At 38.6% G+C, this 17781-nt stretch overlaps 1 protein-coding gene across 2 annotated transcripts; it reads left to right on the top strand.

The window, feature by feature from the left end:
* Nucleotides 1–11998: 11998 nt before the first annotated feature.
* Nucleotides 11999–17538, top strand: LOC104230978 (uncharacterized). Of its 2 annotated transcripts, XM_070160219.1 has the most exons (4): nt 11999–12319; nt 14051–14131; nt 16777–17155; nt 17262–17538. In XM_070160219.1, the coding sequence occupies exons 1-4, from the start codon at nt 12161–12163 to the stop codon at nt 17357–17359; spliced, it is 717 nt and encodes a 238-aa protein (XP_070016320.1). In that variant the 5' UTR covers nt 11999–12160; the 3' UTR covers nt 17360–17538. The 2 variants fall into 2 exon arrangements, with proteins under 2 accessions (XP_070016320.1, XP_009782198.1); XM_009783896.2 differs by having other exon boundaries at nt 12016–12319; nt 16777–17414.
* Nucleotides 17539–17781: the final 243 nt, after the last annotated feature.

The following is a 17781-nucleotide window of genomic DNA, read 5'->3' as shown; positions in this document are numbered from 1 at the left end:
AGAGAATAATGATTAAGGTCCGTCCAAAAGGGAAATATGGGAGAGATTTATATAGTAATAGAAATTGAGCAAACAAACAAGGAAACACTATAAAATCAAACATAATAAAGGAAATAATAGCATACAAAATCAATTTAAAATCGGATTAGGAGAAAAATTAGGTAAACCCTAGTTCATCATGGAGCACCAAAAATAGTCAAAAATCTCACTAAATCGGACCCGTATGACCTTGCCATGATGCACATAGACGATATATCGTCCAAATATCGAATGGTGAAGTTGATCTCCCTTGATTCAGAGACTGGTATTTGCCAAAAATGGGGCAAACACTAAGTAACATCACATTCTTGTAAGTAATACTGAGGTAACACTTAAAAGGTAAGAAAATCACAGAAGGAATCCTTGATTGAACCGGATTCAGAGAAGATTGAGAAGGGGGGCTAGGGTTTCTAAAGGAGGGAGGGGTTTGAGAGCATATAGAGGTGGATGACGAGTGAAATGGGTTAGGGTTTTTTGGGTGAGGGGATATAAAGAGATATGTAAGTTTATTATGGGTCGTTGATCATTTGGGATCAACGGCCAGGATCAAAAGGGGAAGCGGGGCTAGTTATTTTAAAGGGTACCGACTGGGTTAGGGAATTAGGGGGCTCTGGTTTAGGTTGGGGACCTGGGTTAGGTGTTTAGGCTTTAATTTTGGTCCAACAATAACTCAAAATTGGGCTATAAATTAAAATACACGAAAATTGTTAATAAATAATTTATAAAACTATTTAATATATAATAAAATATTACTTGTACAATAAAGTAATTGAAAATACTTACATAACATAATAAAAATATAAAAATGCTATTTTAGCACAAATAATATAATAAAATAAAATTTTGCATGAAAATAGGTCGTTATTGCAAAATCACTTTAATAGCTTAAGAAAACACAAATATACTTACCTAAAATAAAATAAAATATTTTAAAACATATATGTTGATGCAAATAATAACTTTAGATAATTAACCCATTACAGAATAATGTAAGGGATAATTAATAAATAATCAAGTAATTTAAATGTGAAGAAATCAATTTGAAGCTCTAAATAAATGTGGAAAATTATAGAAAATACTTGTATAGTTCTTATAAATTAAGTAATGATGTAAAAATGACATTTTGAAAGTATATATACTATTTTTAAAATATGAGGGAAAAATTAGGTATCAACAAACATGTCCTCCAAGATCTGAATAGTGCACTCGGACTGTCTGTCCCACTAGGGATGAAATATCGTACTCAGCTCGAACTATGTGCCTAACTCATGCTACACGGCTCTCCAAAAATGCAACTTGAACTACGTGCCTTGATCCAAGATAATAAACACTGGCACACCTTGAAGGCAAACAATCTCTTGAAGATAAATTCGAGCCAGCTGCTGTGAAGAGTAGGTAGTCATAACTGGAATGAAGTGTGTAGTCAGTATGTCCATAATAACTCTCAAAAAGTCAAATATCCTCAAGGTCCGTAGAAATCCAACTACTAAATCCATAGTGATATGTTTCCATTTTCACTTTGGAATATCAAGCCTCTAAAGCAAACCACCCGGTCTCTGATGCTCGTGCTTCACCTGCTGAAAGTTCAGACATCGAAAAAATACTCAGCAATATCCTTTTTCATTATCGGCCACCAATAGTGCTGCCTCAAGTCCTGGTACATCTTTGCGGTAACTAGATGAATGGAGTACTGGGAACTATTGGCCTCCTCAACTATCAACTCACGCAACCTATCCACATTCGGAACACAGATCTGACCATGCATCCTCAACACCCCATCATCCTAAATAGTAACGTCCTTGGCATCGTCGTGTTGCACCATGTCCTAAGTACAAGCAAGTGGGGATCATCATACTGACTTGCCTTGATACGCTCAAATAAAGAAGATTGTGAAACCATGCAAGCAAGAACCCAGCTAGGCTCCGAAATATCCAACCTCATGAAACTATTGGCTAAAGCCTGAATATGCAATGCTAACAGTCTCTCCCCATATGGAATAAAAGCAAGACTACCCATTGTAATGATCACACCGGTTGTTTCGAGCTCTAACATGTCGTTTGATGGTTCAAGACCTTGAGTAGCTTCACTTAATGTATTATGACTTGCGCATGTTGTGTGTTTTGATTTTTGGGAGGTTCAAAGTTGATTTGAAAGAACAGTTCTCAATTCGGAAGCTTTAAGTTGGAAGAGTTGGCCAAAGTTTGACTTTTGAGTAAAGGACCTCAAAAGGGATTTGAAGATTCCTATTTGTTTGTAAGGTAATTTCAGACTTGGCCGTATATTTAGGTTGATTATCGGATGGTCTGGAGCATGTTGGTACTTAATATCGGAAGTTTGCATTTTGAAGGCTTTGAAATTTACTAAGTTTGACTTGGAGTATGCTTTAGTGTTATTGGACTCTAGGTGGTGTTCGGGGACCTTGGATAGGTTCATTAGTTGACTGAAACTTGTGCGTGAAGTTTGATCAAGATCCAGTATGTCTAAGGGTGATTCAGACGCATTCAGAAAAGTTTGAAGGTTTGAAAGTTAAAAGAGGATATTGATCGCCGATTTGTGGTTTTGATGTTATTCGTGGCGTATTGAGCCTTTGAATATGTTTAGATAAGGTATTGGGAATTTTTAGTATGATTGGACGGGGACCTTGGGTGTGATTCGGGGTGGTTTTAGACAATTTCTCCTTGTTTTGCAACAGCTAGTTTCTGGTGTTCATGGTATGCATTGTGATCGTGGAAGGCGTGTCGTGATCGCGAAGAGTGACTGGAGATGGGGAGAATTTCTTTCATCGTAAATGCAGTTAGGAGTCCGCAATTGTGAAAGGGAATTTTGCAGGGCTGGAAAGTTAGCCTTTGCATTCACGGAGTTGGGCTCGCGTTCACGTAGGCTTGGCAGGTCGTGAAACGCGATTGCGAGAGAACCTCACGTTCGCAAAGAAGGAATCCTAGGCGAGGTTGGTTTGGCCTTCGCCATCGCGAGGTGCTTCTGCGATCGTGAAGAGGACTTTATAGGCAGCTGTAATTTTGTCTTCACGATTGTAAGGGTGCTTCTGCGATCGTGAAGAGGAAAGGCCTGAGCAAAATATAAGTTACAAAACGGGAATTTGCTCATTTTAACTCATTTCTCTCTTGCTAAGGCATTTTTAGGCGATATAGAGGAGCCATTTTCATCATCTATCACGAGGTAAGTGATTACTACTCATTGTGAGTTATATACATTGATTATGTATGGATTTGGACATGAAAATTGGTAGAAATTATGGAATTTTTGAAGAAAATCTAGAAATGGTATATTTGGATTTTGACCACGAAATTGAATATGGAATTGGAAATAAATTGTATATTTGAGTTTGTGGTGCTAGGGGTAATATTTATTTTCAAAACTTTTTGAAATCCGGTCAAGTTGGCCGGGGGGTTTGACTTTTTATATGGAGTTGAAAATTATTACTAATTGTTAAATTACGAGTCATTGGATATATTTTGATTGGTTAGCAGGTTGTTTGACTAGTTTCGAATCGTTTGGCATTGGTTTGAGGCATTAGAGAGGCGTTGGAGCCGGTTATTAGATTTTGGAGCGAGGTAAGTCTCATGTCTAACCTTGAGAGGGGAAAATTACCCCCTAAATGTTATATTTGTTATGTGCTACATGTTGTGGGAGCTAAGCATGTATGAGGTGAGGAATATCTATGCGTATGTTAGAATTCCTTATTAGGTCCGGGTAGACTTAGACTCACACCATGTCTTAATTGTACTATTTGAGTTATTCTTGCATGATTTAAATATTTTAAATTAGAATTTTAGCGTGAGACTAGACTTGAGTAAGGTATTGGACTTGTTATTTTAGATATTTGGCGAGCTACTTGATTAGCTATAGAAATTATAATTTCTTTCACGGATTCCTCCTGCATTGTGCGTATTTGTCTGAAAGTTTCTTAAATTTCACAACTCACACATATATTCGTGAGTGGGGCCAGTGACCCGTCAAGTTTCATTATTCCTACAGGATCGGGCTAAACACCTCAATAGTACTATTATGGATTGGGTCATATGACCTCGGCAATATTATGAGATGCATTTATTTTTTGGGCTCCTTGACATCGGCAATATACACGATTATTATGGGATCGGGTCGTACACCACGACAGGAAATCGTGCCATTGCTCTTTTGGGATCAGGCCGCTTGCCTCGACATAATCGTGCGAAATAATTAATAAGGAGTCAATGTACTTATGAGTTTTTCTGACTTGAGATGTGACATTTTATCTTGTGTTGACCATAATATATTCAATTCGAGGTAGTATCTGGCTATTGAGGACTTCGTATTATTTCTTCTGTTGAAGATCATGTTATGTACATAGATTTGATCTTATTGTTTTACTTGCCATGCTTCGTACCTGTCTACTTTTATTATACTAGATTTATTGGACCACTAGTAAGTGTCGATGTCGGCCCCTCATCACTACTTCTTTGGGGTTAGGCTAGATACGTACTAGGTACGCATTGATTTATGTACTCATACTACACTTCTGCACTGATTGTGGAGGTACCAGGACATTTACTATTGGTGGTCTTTTGAGTGCGTAGGGGTAGTCGCTGAGGAGTTGTTGTGAGTTGCTCTCTATGTTATGATCCATAACACACAAAGTCCGTGATCTATCCATTAATTATATTTTGTCTATTTCCTGTTCCAGATAGCTATTGTAATAATATTGTATATTCTGGTAGATGCTCATGCACTTGTGATACCGGGTTTTGGAGATTAGATTTTACTTGTGGTTATTTTCTGTTATGATTCTACGTTTATATTTTGGCCACATCTGAACATTTATGATTTTTATGAAAGCGAACGATTTTTACTCTTAATTTCTTTAATTGATTTAATATACATTTTGGATTTTCTATTAACGTATTGATTTAATTGTTGTCTTGCCTAACAACAGTGTTAGGCAGCATCACGACCTACAGTAGATTTTGGGTCATGACATCCATGCTCTCAGTCTTCCTACTCAAAGCATCGACCACCATATTAGCCTTCACGAGGTAATAAAGAATGGTGATATCATAGTCCTTTAGTAGCTCTAATCACCTATGTTGCCTCAAATTCTGATCTTTTTACGTGAATAGGTGTTGTAAACTCCTGTGATCCATGAACACCTCACAAACCACACTGTAGAGATAGTGCCTCCAAATCTTCAGTACGTGAACAATGGTTGCCAACTCCAAATCGTGCACTGGGTAGTTCTTCTCATGGGGCTTCAACTGAAGCGAAACATAAGCAATCACTCTAGCCTCATGTATCAACATACACCCGATGTCAATCCGTGAAGCATCATAATAGACTATATAAGAACCCGATGTTGAAGCCAAACAGAATTGGAGCTGAAGTCAAGGCAATCTTGAGCTTCTGAAAGCTCTCCTCACACTCGTCAGACCACCTGAATGGGACACCCTTCTGAGTCAGTCTAGTCAAAGGAGTTGTCATGGACAAGAAACCCTCCACGAAATGACAATAACACCCAGCCAATCCAAGGAAACTCTGTATCTCAGTAGTAGAAGCTGGTTTAGGCCAACTCTGAACGACCTCAATCTTCTTCAGATCCACCTTAATTCCCTCACTGGACACTACGTAGCCCAAGAATGCCCCTTAATCAAGCCAAAACTAGCACGTGAAGAATTTAGCATTAGCCTTCTTCTCCCTCAAAGTTTGGAGCACGATCCTCAAATGATGCTCATGATCCTCCCGGCTGCGAGAATACACCAATATATCATCAATAAACACAATAATGAATGAATCAAGATATGGTTGGAACACACTGTTCATTAAGTGCATAAAGGTTGTTGGGGGCATTGGTCAGCCCAAAAGACATCACTAGAAACTCATAGTGATCATAGCAGGCCCTGAAAACCGTCTTCAGAATATCTAAAGCTCGGATCTTTAGCTGATGGTACCCTAATCTCAAGTCAATCTTCGAGAATACCTTAGTACCCCTGAAGTTGATCAAATAAATCATCAATACACGGTAGTGGGTACTTGTTCTTGACTGTGACCTTGTTCAGCTGCCTGTAGTCAATACACATCCTCATAGAACCATTTTTCTTCTTCACAAATAGAACTGGAGCACCCCAAGGTGAGACACTCGGTATGATGAAACCCTTATCAAGAAACTCCTGAAGTTGTTTTCTCAATTCCTTCAACTCCACTAGTACCATGCGATATGGTGGAATAAAAATGGGCTGAGTGTCCAGCACCAAGTCAATATAAAAATCAATATCCCTATCGGGTGGCATGCCGATAGGTCTGCTGGAAACACGTATGAAAACTCTCTCACTACCGAAACTGACTCAACGGTATGAGTATCAGCACCGACAACCCTCACAAAGGCTAAATATGCCAAGCACCATTTCTCAACCATCTGATGTTCCTTCAGAAAAGACGTCACCCCCACTAGGAACAAGACCAAATGTACCTCTCCACTCTAACCTCGGTAACCCCGGCATGGCCAATGTCACGGTCTTAGTGTGATAATTTAGAATAGCGTGCTATGGTGACAACCAGTCCATGCCCAAAATCACATCAAAGTCCACCATATTGAGTAGTAGAAGGTCAATCATGGTCGTATAACCCCTGATATTAACTAAACACAACCGATAGACATGGTCTACTATAATAAAATTCCCAACAAGCGTAGAAACATAAACTTGGGTACCCAAAGAATCACCAGACATAAGAAAATATGAAGCAAAATTGAATGACACATACAAATAAGTGGAACCCGAATAAAATAAAACTGTTGCATCCCTATGACAAACCGAAACAATACCTATGATGATTGCGTCTAATGCAACAGCCTCAGTCCTACTAGGAAAAGCATAACAACGGGCCTAGCCTTTCCCTCTAGGACAACTTCTACCCGTCTGTCCTCTACCTCTAGTAGGTTGTGCAGGTAGAGTAGAAACTGGAGCAGCAACCATGGCTTGTGTATCCTGTGGAGGTCTATCCCTCCTAAGTCTAGGACAATCCCTCATAATGTGCCTCGTATCGCCACACTCAAAACAACCTCTCTACGGGCATGGCTGCTGATACTGATCTAGACTCGGTCGGCTAGAGTAGCCTCTGTAGGAACCCCATGCAGAAGGTGCACTTAAAGATGATTGTACCATATATGTACCCTAAGGACCCTGACTAGCTGGAGCACCACGAGTAACCTGAAGTGCATATTGAACTAATCAACTAGTAAAACCTCTGCCATGACGGAGGTTGCCCCAGAGTAGGAGCCTCCGAATCCTCCAAAACCATGAGGCTTCTTAGCCTCCCTATCCTCCCTATCCTGATAGCGAATACGCTCCAACCTCCTAGCGATCTCCACGACCTACTTAAACAGAGTATCTGTATCCAACTCCTGTGCCATCCTAAATCTGAGGTTGTAGGTCCTTAATAAATCTACAAACTCTCTCTCTAGTAGTGGAAACCAAAGCAGGTGTGTGAAGAGACAACTCAACAAACCTCATAGCATACTCAGACAGAGTCATAGTCCCCTGGCGTAGTTGCTCAAACTCTGTGCTTAATGCATCCCTAAGGGTATGTGGGATGAACTCCCTCAAAAAGAGTCAGAGAATTGAGCCCAAGTAAGTGGTGGTGTGTCAATAGGCCTATTCTTCTCATAAGCCTACTGCCATCTATATGCCAACCCCGTCAGTTGGAAAATAGTGAGGTCACCCCCTCTCACCTTCACTATGCCCATAGTGCGTAGAATACGGTGACACTGATCTAGAAAACTCTGTGTATCTTCAGAAACTACACCGCTGAAAGTAGGAGGAAAATATTTCTTGAACATTTCAAGCCTCTTCTGCTCTTCCTCTGATACCACTGGCCTGACCTTGAATTGCAATCATGGGCTGTACAGGCATAACACCCAGAACCTGATCAACATAGGCCCGCTTCTCTAAAGTATAGGCGGTGGGATTACGGGCTCTTCACCAGCCTGAGATGTAGCTGGTGCAACTTGGATCAATCTAGACTGAGCCAAGGTACAAACATGCTCAGGAAATATGCCAATGTCTCCTATAGTCCAAGGGTAGTAACACACACCTCAGGTTCCTGCTCCCCTATCAGAGCTACCGGTGGATCCTCAGTCGCTGCTTTGGCAAGTATTCTAGATGTATCATGTGCCCCTCCTCGGCCTCTATCTCAGCCCCGACCTCTCGCGGCTCTAGTAGGGGGTGCGTGTGATTGCTCAGCTGATCTGGTAGTGCGTGTCCTCACCATATGTGAGAGAGTAGAAAGACAAAAGCTCAAGCTCTGAAATTAATAACTCCGTACGAAAACAAATGAAAGAAGTGAAATTTTTTATTAGTTCCATAGCCTTTCGAAGATAAGTACAGATGTCTCCGTACCGATCAGCAAGAGTGTACTAAACTTGCTCGTGACTCGTAGAACTTATGAACCTAGAGCTCTGATACCAACTTGTCACGACCTGAAATCGCACCTTAAGGATCGTGATGGCACCTAGTCTCCAAACTAGGTAAGCATGTCACTTAACATTATTAAGTGTTAGAAGCATGACATAATGAAAATAGAATTTAACATAAATGCAAAAATAAGAGTAATATAGGCCAAAGCGATAATACTCAACATAACTTCCCAAAACTAGGCAGTACATAGTCACAAGCTCTACCCGAATACACGAAGACATCTCAAAAATACAACACTGTCTGAAATACATAAACAATATAAATAAAATAAGAGGGTGACTCCGTGGCCTACGGTTGGATCATGCAGGGATACCTTGAAGTCTCCCGCGTACCAAATACCTCACTGCCAATTAGCCTGATCCAAAGTACCTGGATCTGCACAAAAATATACAAAAGTGTATTATGAGTACACCACAATCGGTACCTAGTAAGTATCAAGACTAAGCTCGGTGGAGTAGTGACGAGGTTCAAGTCATTTGATACTCACTAGACAAATAACCTGGGAAATGATTATATCGAAGAAAACTGATAACAAGAATATAATGGAAAATGGTAACACAACCCCTTTAGAACGTGCAATAACAACTTAAAGTGATAAATCCTTCTTTGTTCCCAAAAAATCAAGTAGAGGCGAGGTGTGTGATAACACGTCAAATTCAGTCACTAACTCAAATAAGGGCAAAACAGAAGCTTTCAGAAACAATTATAAAAATAAAACTATCAATCCCGTATCAACATAATCACAACAACAACAAGGACAACCCGAAATATAATATAATATCATCAACAGTGCCACCCTTATTACGCTGCATGTTCATATAATAATGTTATGCCATATTTATTTCACCATATGCGCATATAACTACCCTTATTTCGCCACGGGCAGCCCGAGATAACGCCACCATTATTTTGCCTCACGCGCACAATAATAGACACAATCACACGACAAAAACCTCGTGTTGATACTCTCAATCAATCCGCTCAACATGTCCACAAGTGCCACAACACCTCAAAACGATAATACCAAGTGCCACAATATCGCAAATAATGATACCAAAGTTCCATCATGTTGTAAGCTCACAACGTTCAACAACACTACATATGGACATAAAATAATCATAAAAGCGGAGGGGTATACAATACATATAGCATGACAATGGCTAAGTTAATGTAATGATCATGATCAAATAGTCATAAAAGAATTTAAACATATTTCATACAAAGTTCATTATCACATTAAGGCATATTAATAGCGTACGATCTATTCTGATCAAATTCACACATAGTACCTGTATACACGCTCGTCACCTCTTGTACACGTCACTTTCACTTTATATAAATCAATATAACAGGACTAGCACCTAAGGGGTATTCCCATACACAAAGTTAGGTAAGATATTTACCTCAAAGAAGCTAAATCAATACTCTAAGAAGCCCTTCTCGCGTGAAACAACCTCTGGATGGCTCGAATCTAGCTAAAATCTTAATATCATAAATAAAAGCCAAAGGAAATGATTCCGAATAATAAAGCTTCGATCTTTAACTAAAATAAAAAAAATCAACTCAAAAGTTAACCTCGGGTCCGCATCCCGGAACCCAACAAAATTCAAAAATTCCAAATACCCATTCCGATACGAGTACAACCATACCAATTTCACTCAATTCTCACCTCAAATCGACCTTTAAATCATCAATTTATGTTTAGAAAAGCTTTTACTAAAATCCCCAATTTCTTCAATTCATATCATCAAACAATCGCTAGATTCAAGGTTAGAATCATGAAATATAAACCAATCCGAATAAAAAATACTTACCCCGATCCAAATCATAAAAATCCCCTCCAAAATTACCCAAATCCGAGCTCTATAATTCAAATTGTGATAAAATAACAAAAGCTCTCGAAATAGAGTATTAAATAGGTCTGCCCAGGCATACCCTTCGCGATTGCGGAACCGTCTTCGCGATCGCGGAACCGTCTTCGAGATCGCGAAGCACATCCAAACACTGCCTCCAAATAACCTTATGTGAACGTGAGGCAAAGGACATGAACGCGAATGCAAAGCACAACACACTCTTGACCCTACAGGAACGCGGGTGAATCGTTGTGATCGTGAAGGCTTACAGCCACATGCCCCCAGCCGACCTCCCTTTTACGTGAACGCGTCGATACTAATGCGATCGCGAAGGCCACTGCCTCCCAAAGCATTGCGAACGCAAAGAAAAACCCGCCTGCCATAAAAAATACCCTACGCGATTGCGACTACCTTTTCGCGATCGCGAAGAAGGAAACCAGACATTAGAAATCAGCAATGGCAAAAACATGGAGAAATGGTCCGAAACCCATCTAAAATACACCCGAGACTCCCGGGACCCCGTCCAATAACACCAACCCATACCAAAATATAACTCGACTTACTCGAGGCCTCAAATCATACCAAACATCATCAAAACTACGAATCACACCTCAATTCAAGCTTAATGAACTAATGAACTTTCAACTTCTAAAAATCATGCCGAAACATATCAAATCAACTCGGAATGACCTCAAATTTTGTATGCAAGTCCGAAATGACACGACATACCTATACCAACTTCCGGAACCACAATTCGAACTAGATATCAATAAAGTCAACCCCCGGTCAAACCTATCAACCTTACAAGCCTTCAACTTTCCATTTTTCGTCAATTCAAACCAAAACAACCTAGGAACCTCTAAATTCAAATCCGAACATATGCTTAAGTCCAAAATCACCATACGAAACTATTGGAACCATCAAAATACCATTGCGGAGTCGTCTGCATATAAGTTAAACTCCGATCAACTCTTACAACTTAAGCCTCCAACCAAAGGATGAATCAATCCAAAACTCTCCTTGAACCAGACCAACTATTCGACAAGTCCCCAAAAGTACATATACACATATGTAAAGCATTAAATAAGGAAAACATGGCTAAAATACTCAAAACAATCGGTCGGGTCATTATATGAACTCCAGTCAATTATGCTGAAATTTTTTTCGAATCTTAGTTACGGGTATTTTGTCCAAATTTTATCGCCGCATTAAAAATTGCTATTTTTAATTACTTTTTGAACGGTGGTTACTTTTCAATTACAGTCACAAAATGGCTACCCGCACCATTTAAACAAATTTCATATGATTGTGGTAAAAACAAAAAACTATTAAGACAATTTGACAGAAGTACTTTATTTGTAGGTTAATTTTGACAATTTGACATAAATACTTTGTTTGTAGGTTGATTTTTGTAAAAAGAACAAGGCCAACTTATAAAAGCTGAAAATGGAAAATTTCAAATAACCAGATTTATTAATCAAAATAGAACTTTTAAAATGGAATCAATCGGAGCTTTTTTGGTTTAAATTTGAATTGTAATTTTTAAATCCAAAAACATAATTTTTTTTCATAATCCAATCCGAACTGTCCATCCCTACCAAGTACTGTATTTCATACCCAAACCACCCCTAACACTTGCTTACAAATACAATTGCGTCCTATATCACACAATCCTCCAACCTCCGCCGCGAAATCGTCGGAACCTATCTACCAGAATATCGCCTGAGATTTTTCCGATTATCGAAAAACGGCTATAGAAAAGATAAGTTAAAAGAGATAAGAAGGGAAATCTCGCGTTGAAGAATGGGGAAGAAACGGAAGTCGCTAGCAACGAGCCTCGATGAGGTGGATCGAACCATGTATTCAACTTTCTGTAGCGCTGCCAACTCCCTTTCTCAGCTTTATACTCAAGCTATGAACCAACAGAAACTCTCTTTCCTTTCCGGTGAACGCCACGGAATGGTATTTGTACTTCCTTCTTTGTTTGGTTTCTTAGTATATGCTATAAATATTTGTTTTTTGTTTGTTTTGTATTTTTATGCTTAATTTCATATCTAGGGATTGTCTTATGTTTTTCTATCTGAGTTCTAAGGTATAGCTGGTCTCAATAAAGGAGTAGAGTTGCTGGGGGATGAAAGCCCATAGGAAAATATTGCGAAAAAATTACTTTAACTATGAGGATTATTTAGTCAACACCAACTAGTTTGGGTTGATACATTGTTTTTACTTTTTTTTTGGTATAATTTTGGAATTTGAACTTTGTCTGTGTGACCTTTGTAAAGTATAGTGGGTCCCGTGTAAAGGAGGAGGATTGCCGTTCCAATAGAGGCTGCACTATGTGAATTTTTCCTCTGGCTGAGCCATGATGCGAAGAGGAGTTAGTTAACTAAGTCCTTTATTGGTGGGAGGTAGCAAGTGCTTGAGGTGACCACAAGCTAGCTCAAACACCACCATTATATAAAAAGAGTAGGATTCCAAGTTCCATTTCAGTACTAAACTTCAGACCTTGTGCTCCCATTCAGCTACATCAGAAGTAAGGAATTCTTATGGGATTAGCTTGCTGAAGGAGGTAATAAAAGAAAACATGTTTTATGGTGTATAGGAATAAGAGTAGGAAATGGTATAAGGATTTGGTTGGGAGAAGAGTGTGGTGGAACAGCTCTAGAGGAAGCAGTCAAGCCGAATTTGAAGTAGTGATTAGCATGACGCTATAGTGTCTGACGGTTTGAGTAGCGAAATCCATAGCAAGGTCCAATAATCGGAGGGGATTGAGGAATTTCTTCATAGGTGTATGAGTGACTATAGGAGGTGAGGGGATGATAGGATAGTATGGGGGAAGAAGAGAAAAGTCATCTATCTAAAATACATAATGTATTAACTATCCTGAGATGGAGACAGGAAACAGTTATAGAAAACGTTTGGGATACCAAGGCACCTAAGGAAGCAGATTTCTAGTGGTCTATGGTGCAAGATGCAACTTTAGCAGCAGATAATTTAAAGAAAGAGGATTGCATTCTGTTGCATTGCATAGCTGTGGAATCTTGCACTTTTCTTGTTTGATATTAGGTCGATAATGTCAAGCAGAGTAACAAACGTTATAAAATAATGTCAAGCAGAGTAACAAGGACAATCACTTGTTGGAGAATACGGAAGACCGAATAGGAGAACAAGGTAATTTGGAGAAGCACACCATTGTTGCAACTGTAATTAGCGGAATAGGAGATTATTCCATAATAGAGAGAGCATACCCGTGTACTTAGATGATTGTGTTGAGATGAGTGGATAACTTCATTGACAATTGTGGTTGAGCTACCCTCTCCCTTTGTAAATACTTTTGATACCGTGGTGGTATGTAATCAATGAAATGATCTGACTTGTAAAAAGAAAAAGTGGTGCATGTGAACTTGATTAGGCTGTACAACTATGAAGTTTTTCCCATACTTATATGTAGTTATGGCTTCACACTAGATTGTGACTGCAAGTACTTTTGATTTCTAAGCTTAAATTAAATGTTTCAGAAGGAAATGTTTCTTAGTACCAAGGCTTCTAAATCTTTTTCTTGGAAGACACATGCTGTGTTATTTTAATATAAATGATCTACTTCCGTTTGTTGGGATTTTATCTTTCGATGAATCCTAGTTGTTGCCCTTTTGACTGCGAATCATGATAACTAACATACCATTGTTTTAATAGGAAAAACTGTACCAATGGATCTTGAGGCAACAAGAGGGTGGATCCAGAGTAACAACTGTTGACATACTGAACTACCTGCAGGTTTCTTTTCTATTATCTTGATTATCTAGCCACCTTTTTATGGTTGATATGTTTGATTTTCCTTTCATGTTTATTCTATGGAGCTTCATCTACTTAGCAAAGAGCATAGGAGATCCTTACTCTTCTTAAAAGTGCAATATAATCCTGAAAGCTTGATCCTTAGCTTTTTATAGTCAATGAATCTCCACATGATCCTTTTCCCAACCAAAAAAATGAATAAAAAGAAAACAAAACAAATCACGGAGACTCATTTTTTTTTTCCAATCAGAAAGTGAGAACCCTTATGCATTGTGATTGGCGATATTGTAGATAACTTGACAAAAAGAACATAAAGTTTTTCTTGTATGTTAATCAAAATTTTCTTCTTGAAAATCTTGGACATAACTGATAACATGGTTCTGCTTGTGAATGGTTAGACTCTTCGGAGGTACGTCCTCAATTTCACTACTCGGGATCAAGAACATATAATGTCCAAATCCAATTTTTGATTGACTTAGACTGAAAGAGGCAGATTTAAAGACCCGATATTTAGAAACAGTCAATGGATTCAAAATTATGAAAAAGGCTTAATGGAATTAAAGAACATGAGGTTTTTGTTTTACCCCAACTTTGTTTGGGACTGAGGCATAGTTTTGTTGAGGTTTTTGTTTTTACCCAGATTCCTTCTATCCAAAGATTCTCTTGATCTGGTTATCCAGAATTAGTGTTAGGGACCTTTTGAGGTTCGTTGCAAATGCTTAATTGCTTCTAGGAGAGAGTGAGAAACCAGTGGCTTCTCTGTAGTTTTTGTGTGTGCAATCATTTGAGGTAAATACTGATTGAGCTTTAGAGCATGTGAGTCTTGTTGTTTCCGCATGCATTTGTCCAGATCTTTCAGCAAGTGAATGAATCGCGCAAGCAGAACTGGGACACTATGTATAGTAATGCGACTGACATTGATAGGTTGCTCTTGTGTCTCCCGTCACCACTGTCTGAAATGCAAGATGACGAATTAGATTGTAATTTTTTTTTAACGAATACAAAGGACTGTCATTGGAACTTGCTCTAGCTGGCCTTTAATCCAATGTTTCAGTCTGTAGTTCATAAATTCCTGCATAATGTTTATGCAAAGTGACCTTAGATCTTGGCTTATCATATGAGGTGTGAAATTACTTTTACCTGAAAACGCTAACAAAATGAGAATGAAATTTTATTGGAGTTCGGTGGAGGTAGTAGGAGCTCCCAAATTGCTTTTGGATAGACCGAGCTGGTTGAGCTACCTGGATATGCTCTTTTCCGGAAAAGGTTGCATGAGCTTACTCATCCTTGTTGATTTATGACTTGGAGATGACTCAGTAAACAATCTTGCTGTTTATCTGTTGGATGGTTTGAAATTTTTGTGCGCTTTGTTATTATTAAGAAGGACCTTGATGTCATAAGGGTACCAGCACTTACCTTCCTTGCTATTGTGAAATCTTTCCATGATGATTTTAAGCCTGACATTGAATCCTATGATGTTGTATATGAATAAAGAATGCCATGATGGCTATTGATTCTTCTTGGCAGTTGATGTTGAATTTTACATGACAGAGAAATTTGTATCAAAAGAGATGTGATACAGCCATCAATTAGCTCAACCTTATGATTAATTTATTTTTTTCCTTCTAGTCAGGGTTTTGGGGGCTTGCGTTTTCAAGAATTTTATTAATCTTGAATGGATCTTGTGTCTGTTTTAGACATGGTGTATGGTGTATCTGTTAACCTGTTATCTTTGTGAGAGTTCTTATTTGACATTAAATGATTACTGGATTATAGATTGCAAGATCCCTCTTGATACATTTGATCTGATTATATTCCATTATTAGTTTTCATAGTGATGACTCGGGTCTTCACAGAAATGGGAAACCATTGGCTTCTCAGGCTCTCAGCTATACTGAAACCATTGGCTTCTCAGGCACATGTTTAAGTTACTTTCCTCTAAGGCTTGATTTTTTTATTTAAATATATTTTTCTCAGAATCATCTCTCAATATGCAGATTGGATACTTAGAATTTCTTTTTGCGGATAGTATCTTTTTTTTGATAAAAAAAAAAACAGAACAACATTTTTAAGATTAAAATAAATTGTACACTTGACCGGCCATTCTTGTTCATAGTGGTTGAGACTTGAGAGATTCCTTTTCATGCCACCAGGTCAAGAGTTCGAGCCTGGTACTCTGTCAAACCAAAAAAGAAATTGTACACTTGTTTTCTACATGTAATAAACTTTATGAAGTAGCGAAAGTTTCGCGTATGTATCTGTTTGATGTCAAATTGTTGAAGAAAAAAGAAGCAAAAAGGAAGAAAAAAGTGATGATGGTGGGTCCTTCTTGGGTATAAGCTGTCGAGATCTCGTGATTTTGTAGTTTATAGATAAGAGCCTGATTTCCTGCTTTCTTCAAATCTTATTTAAGTATGTACTGTTTACCTACTGACTGCACTGAACTTATGGAAGATGTATCAGTAGTTTGCCTATTTCACCATTCTGGTTGCTATCTTTTTACAAAACCAGTCCTGGGTTTGCCTATTTCACCATTCTGGTTGCTATTTTTTTTACAAAACCACTCCTGGTTTGACAACATCTGACAGCCCTGTTTTGATGTGTCTATGCATCTATGGATTTGCCAGTCCGAATTGGATTGTAATGGAGAGGACCAGTCAATGTCGCCTAGGCCACCACCTCAGCATCAGCATTCCCAGCCGATGCATTTTGCAAACTCAGGCTTCCATGTCTCTCCAGGTCCAGTTGGCGTAGCAGCTCCAGGTCATGGCTTACGTTCTGATCATGATCAGCAACCAAAGAATAACGTTTTCTCAAATGCTCTTTCAAGTCCTGTTCGCCGGAGCTTACAGAATTATCACATTGCTCAAGGGGGTCAGTTTTCGAACAATGTTCAACCTCCCAATGGTACAAGACACATTGAAACAAACTCCCAACACCAAAATAGAGATTCTAATAGTTATATCTCTGCCGATGCATCCATGGATATGCATTCCGATAGTCCAGGTCATGACTCTACTTACTGATTAATTAATGTTTTGGAAGCTGCCTTTTGTCATGCCAGGGTGGTCAGACTGCAAGTTCAGGTAAATTGATGTATTCTGTCGTGCAGATGTTATAGGAGAAAAAGTAGATTATGAGATTGGCTGCTTGCTGATAAGACGAGAAGTGTCCAGACATCAATATCGTTGTGCACATGCTCATCGATAGAATGCTATTTGATGAGTACCATATTTTGAATACAATCCTGTTGTTTTTGGGACCAGCTAGTTTCCTTTGGGTCTTTTGTGATACTTATGAATTGTTTCATTATTTACCATACTATGTGATTGGTGTCAGTGTTGTTCCTTGTGTTATGCCTTTACAGAATGGAATATTTCTTAGACCAATTTGCTAATGATTTTCCAAGTTATGCCAGTGTAAAGAGAGATAATCTTTGCAATCAAAGTGAAACTAGAGCATAATCCAGATTCTAGACTATTTTAGGGCCTGACCCAGGTTTATTAGTTTGTAATTTATGCTGCCCTTATGCATTTGAGTTATTATTATTTAAGTAATTATCATTGTCGAAGGTCTTGTCCTCTCCAGGTTTTGAAGTCTCTTCCTTTCTATTAAATGTAAATGAGAATAAC

The sequence above is a fragment of the Nicotiana sylvestris genome, chromosome 10, assembly GCF_000393655.2.
Source record: "Nicotiana sylvestris chromosome 10, ASM39365v2, whole genome shotgun sequence".
NCBI lineage: Eukaryota > Viridiplantae > Streptophyta > Magnoliopsida > Solanales > Solanaceae > Nicotiana > Nicotiana sylvestris.
This window is presented reverse-complemented; position numbering and strand designations above follow the sequence as displayed.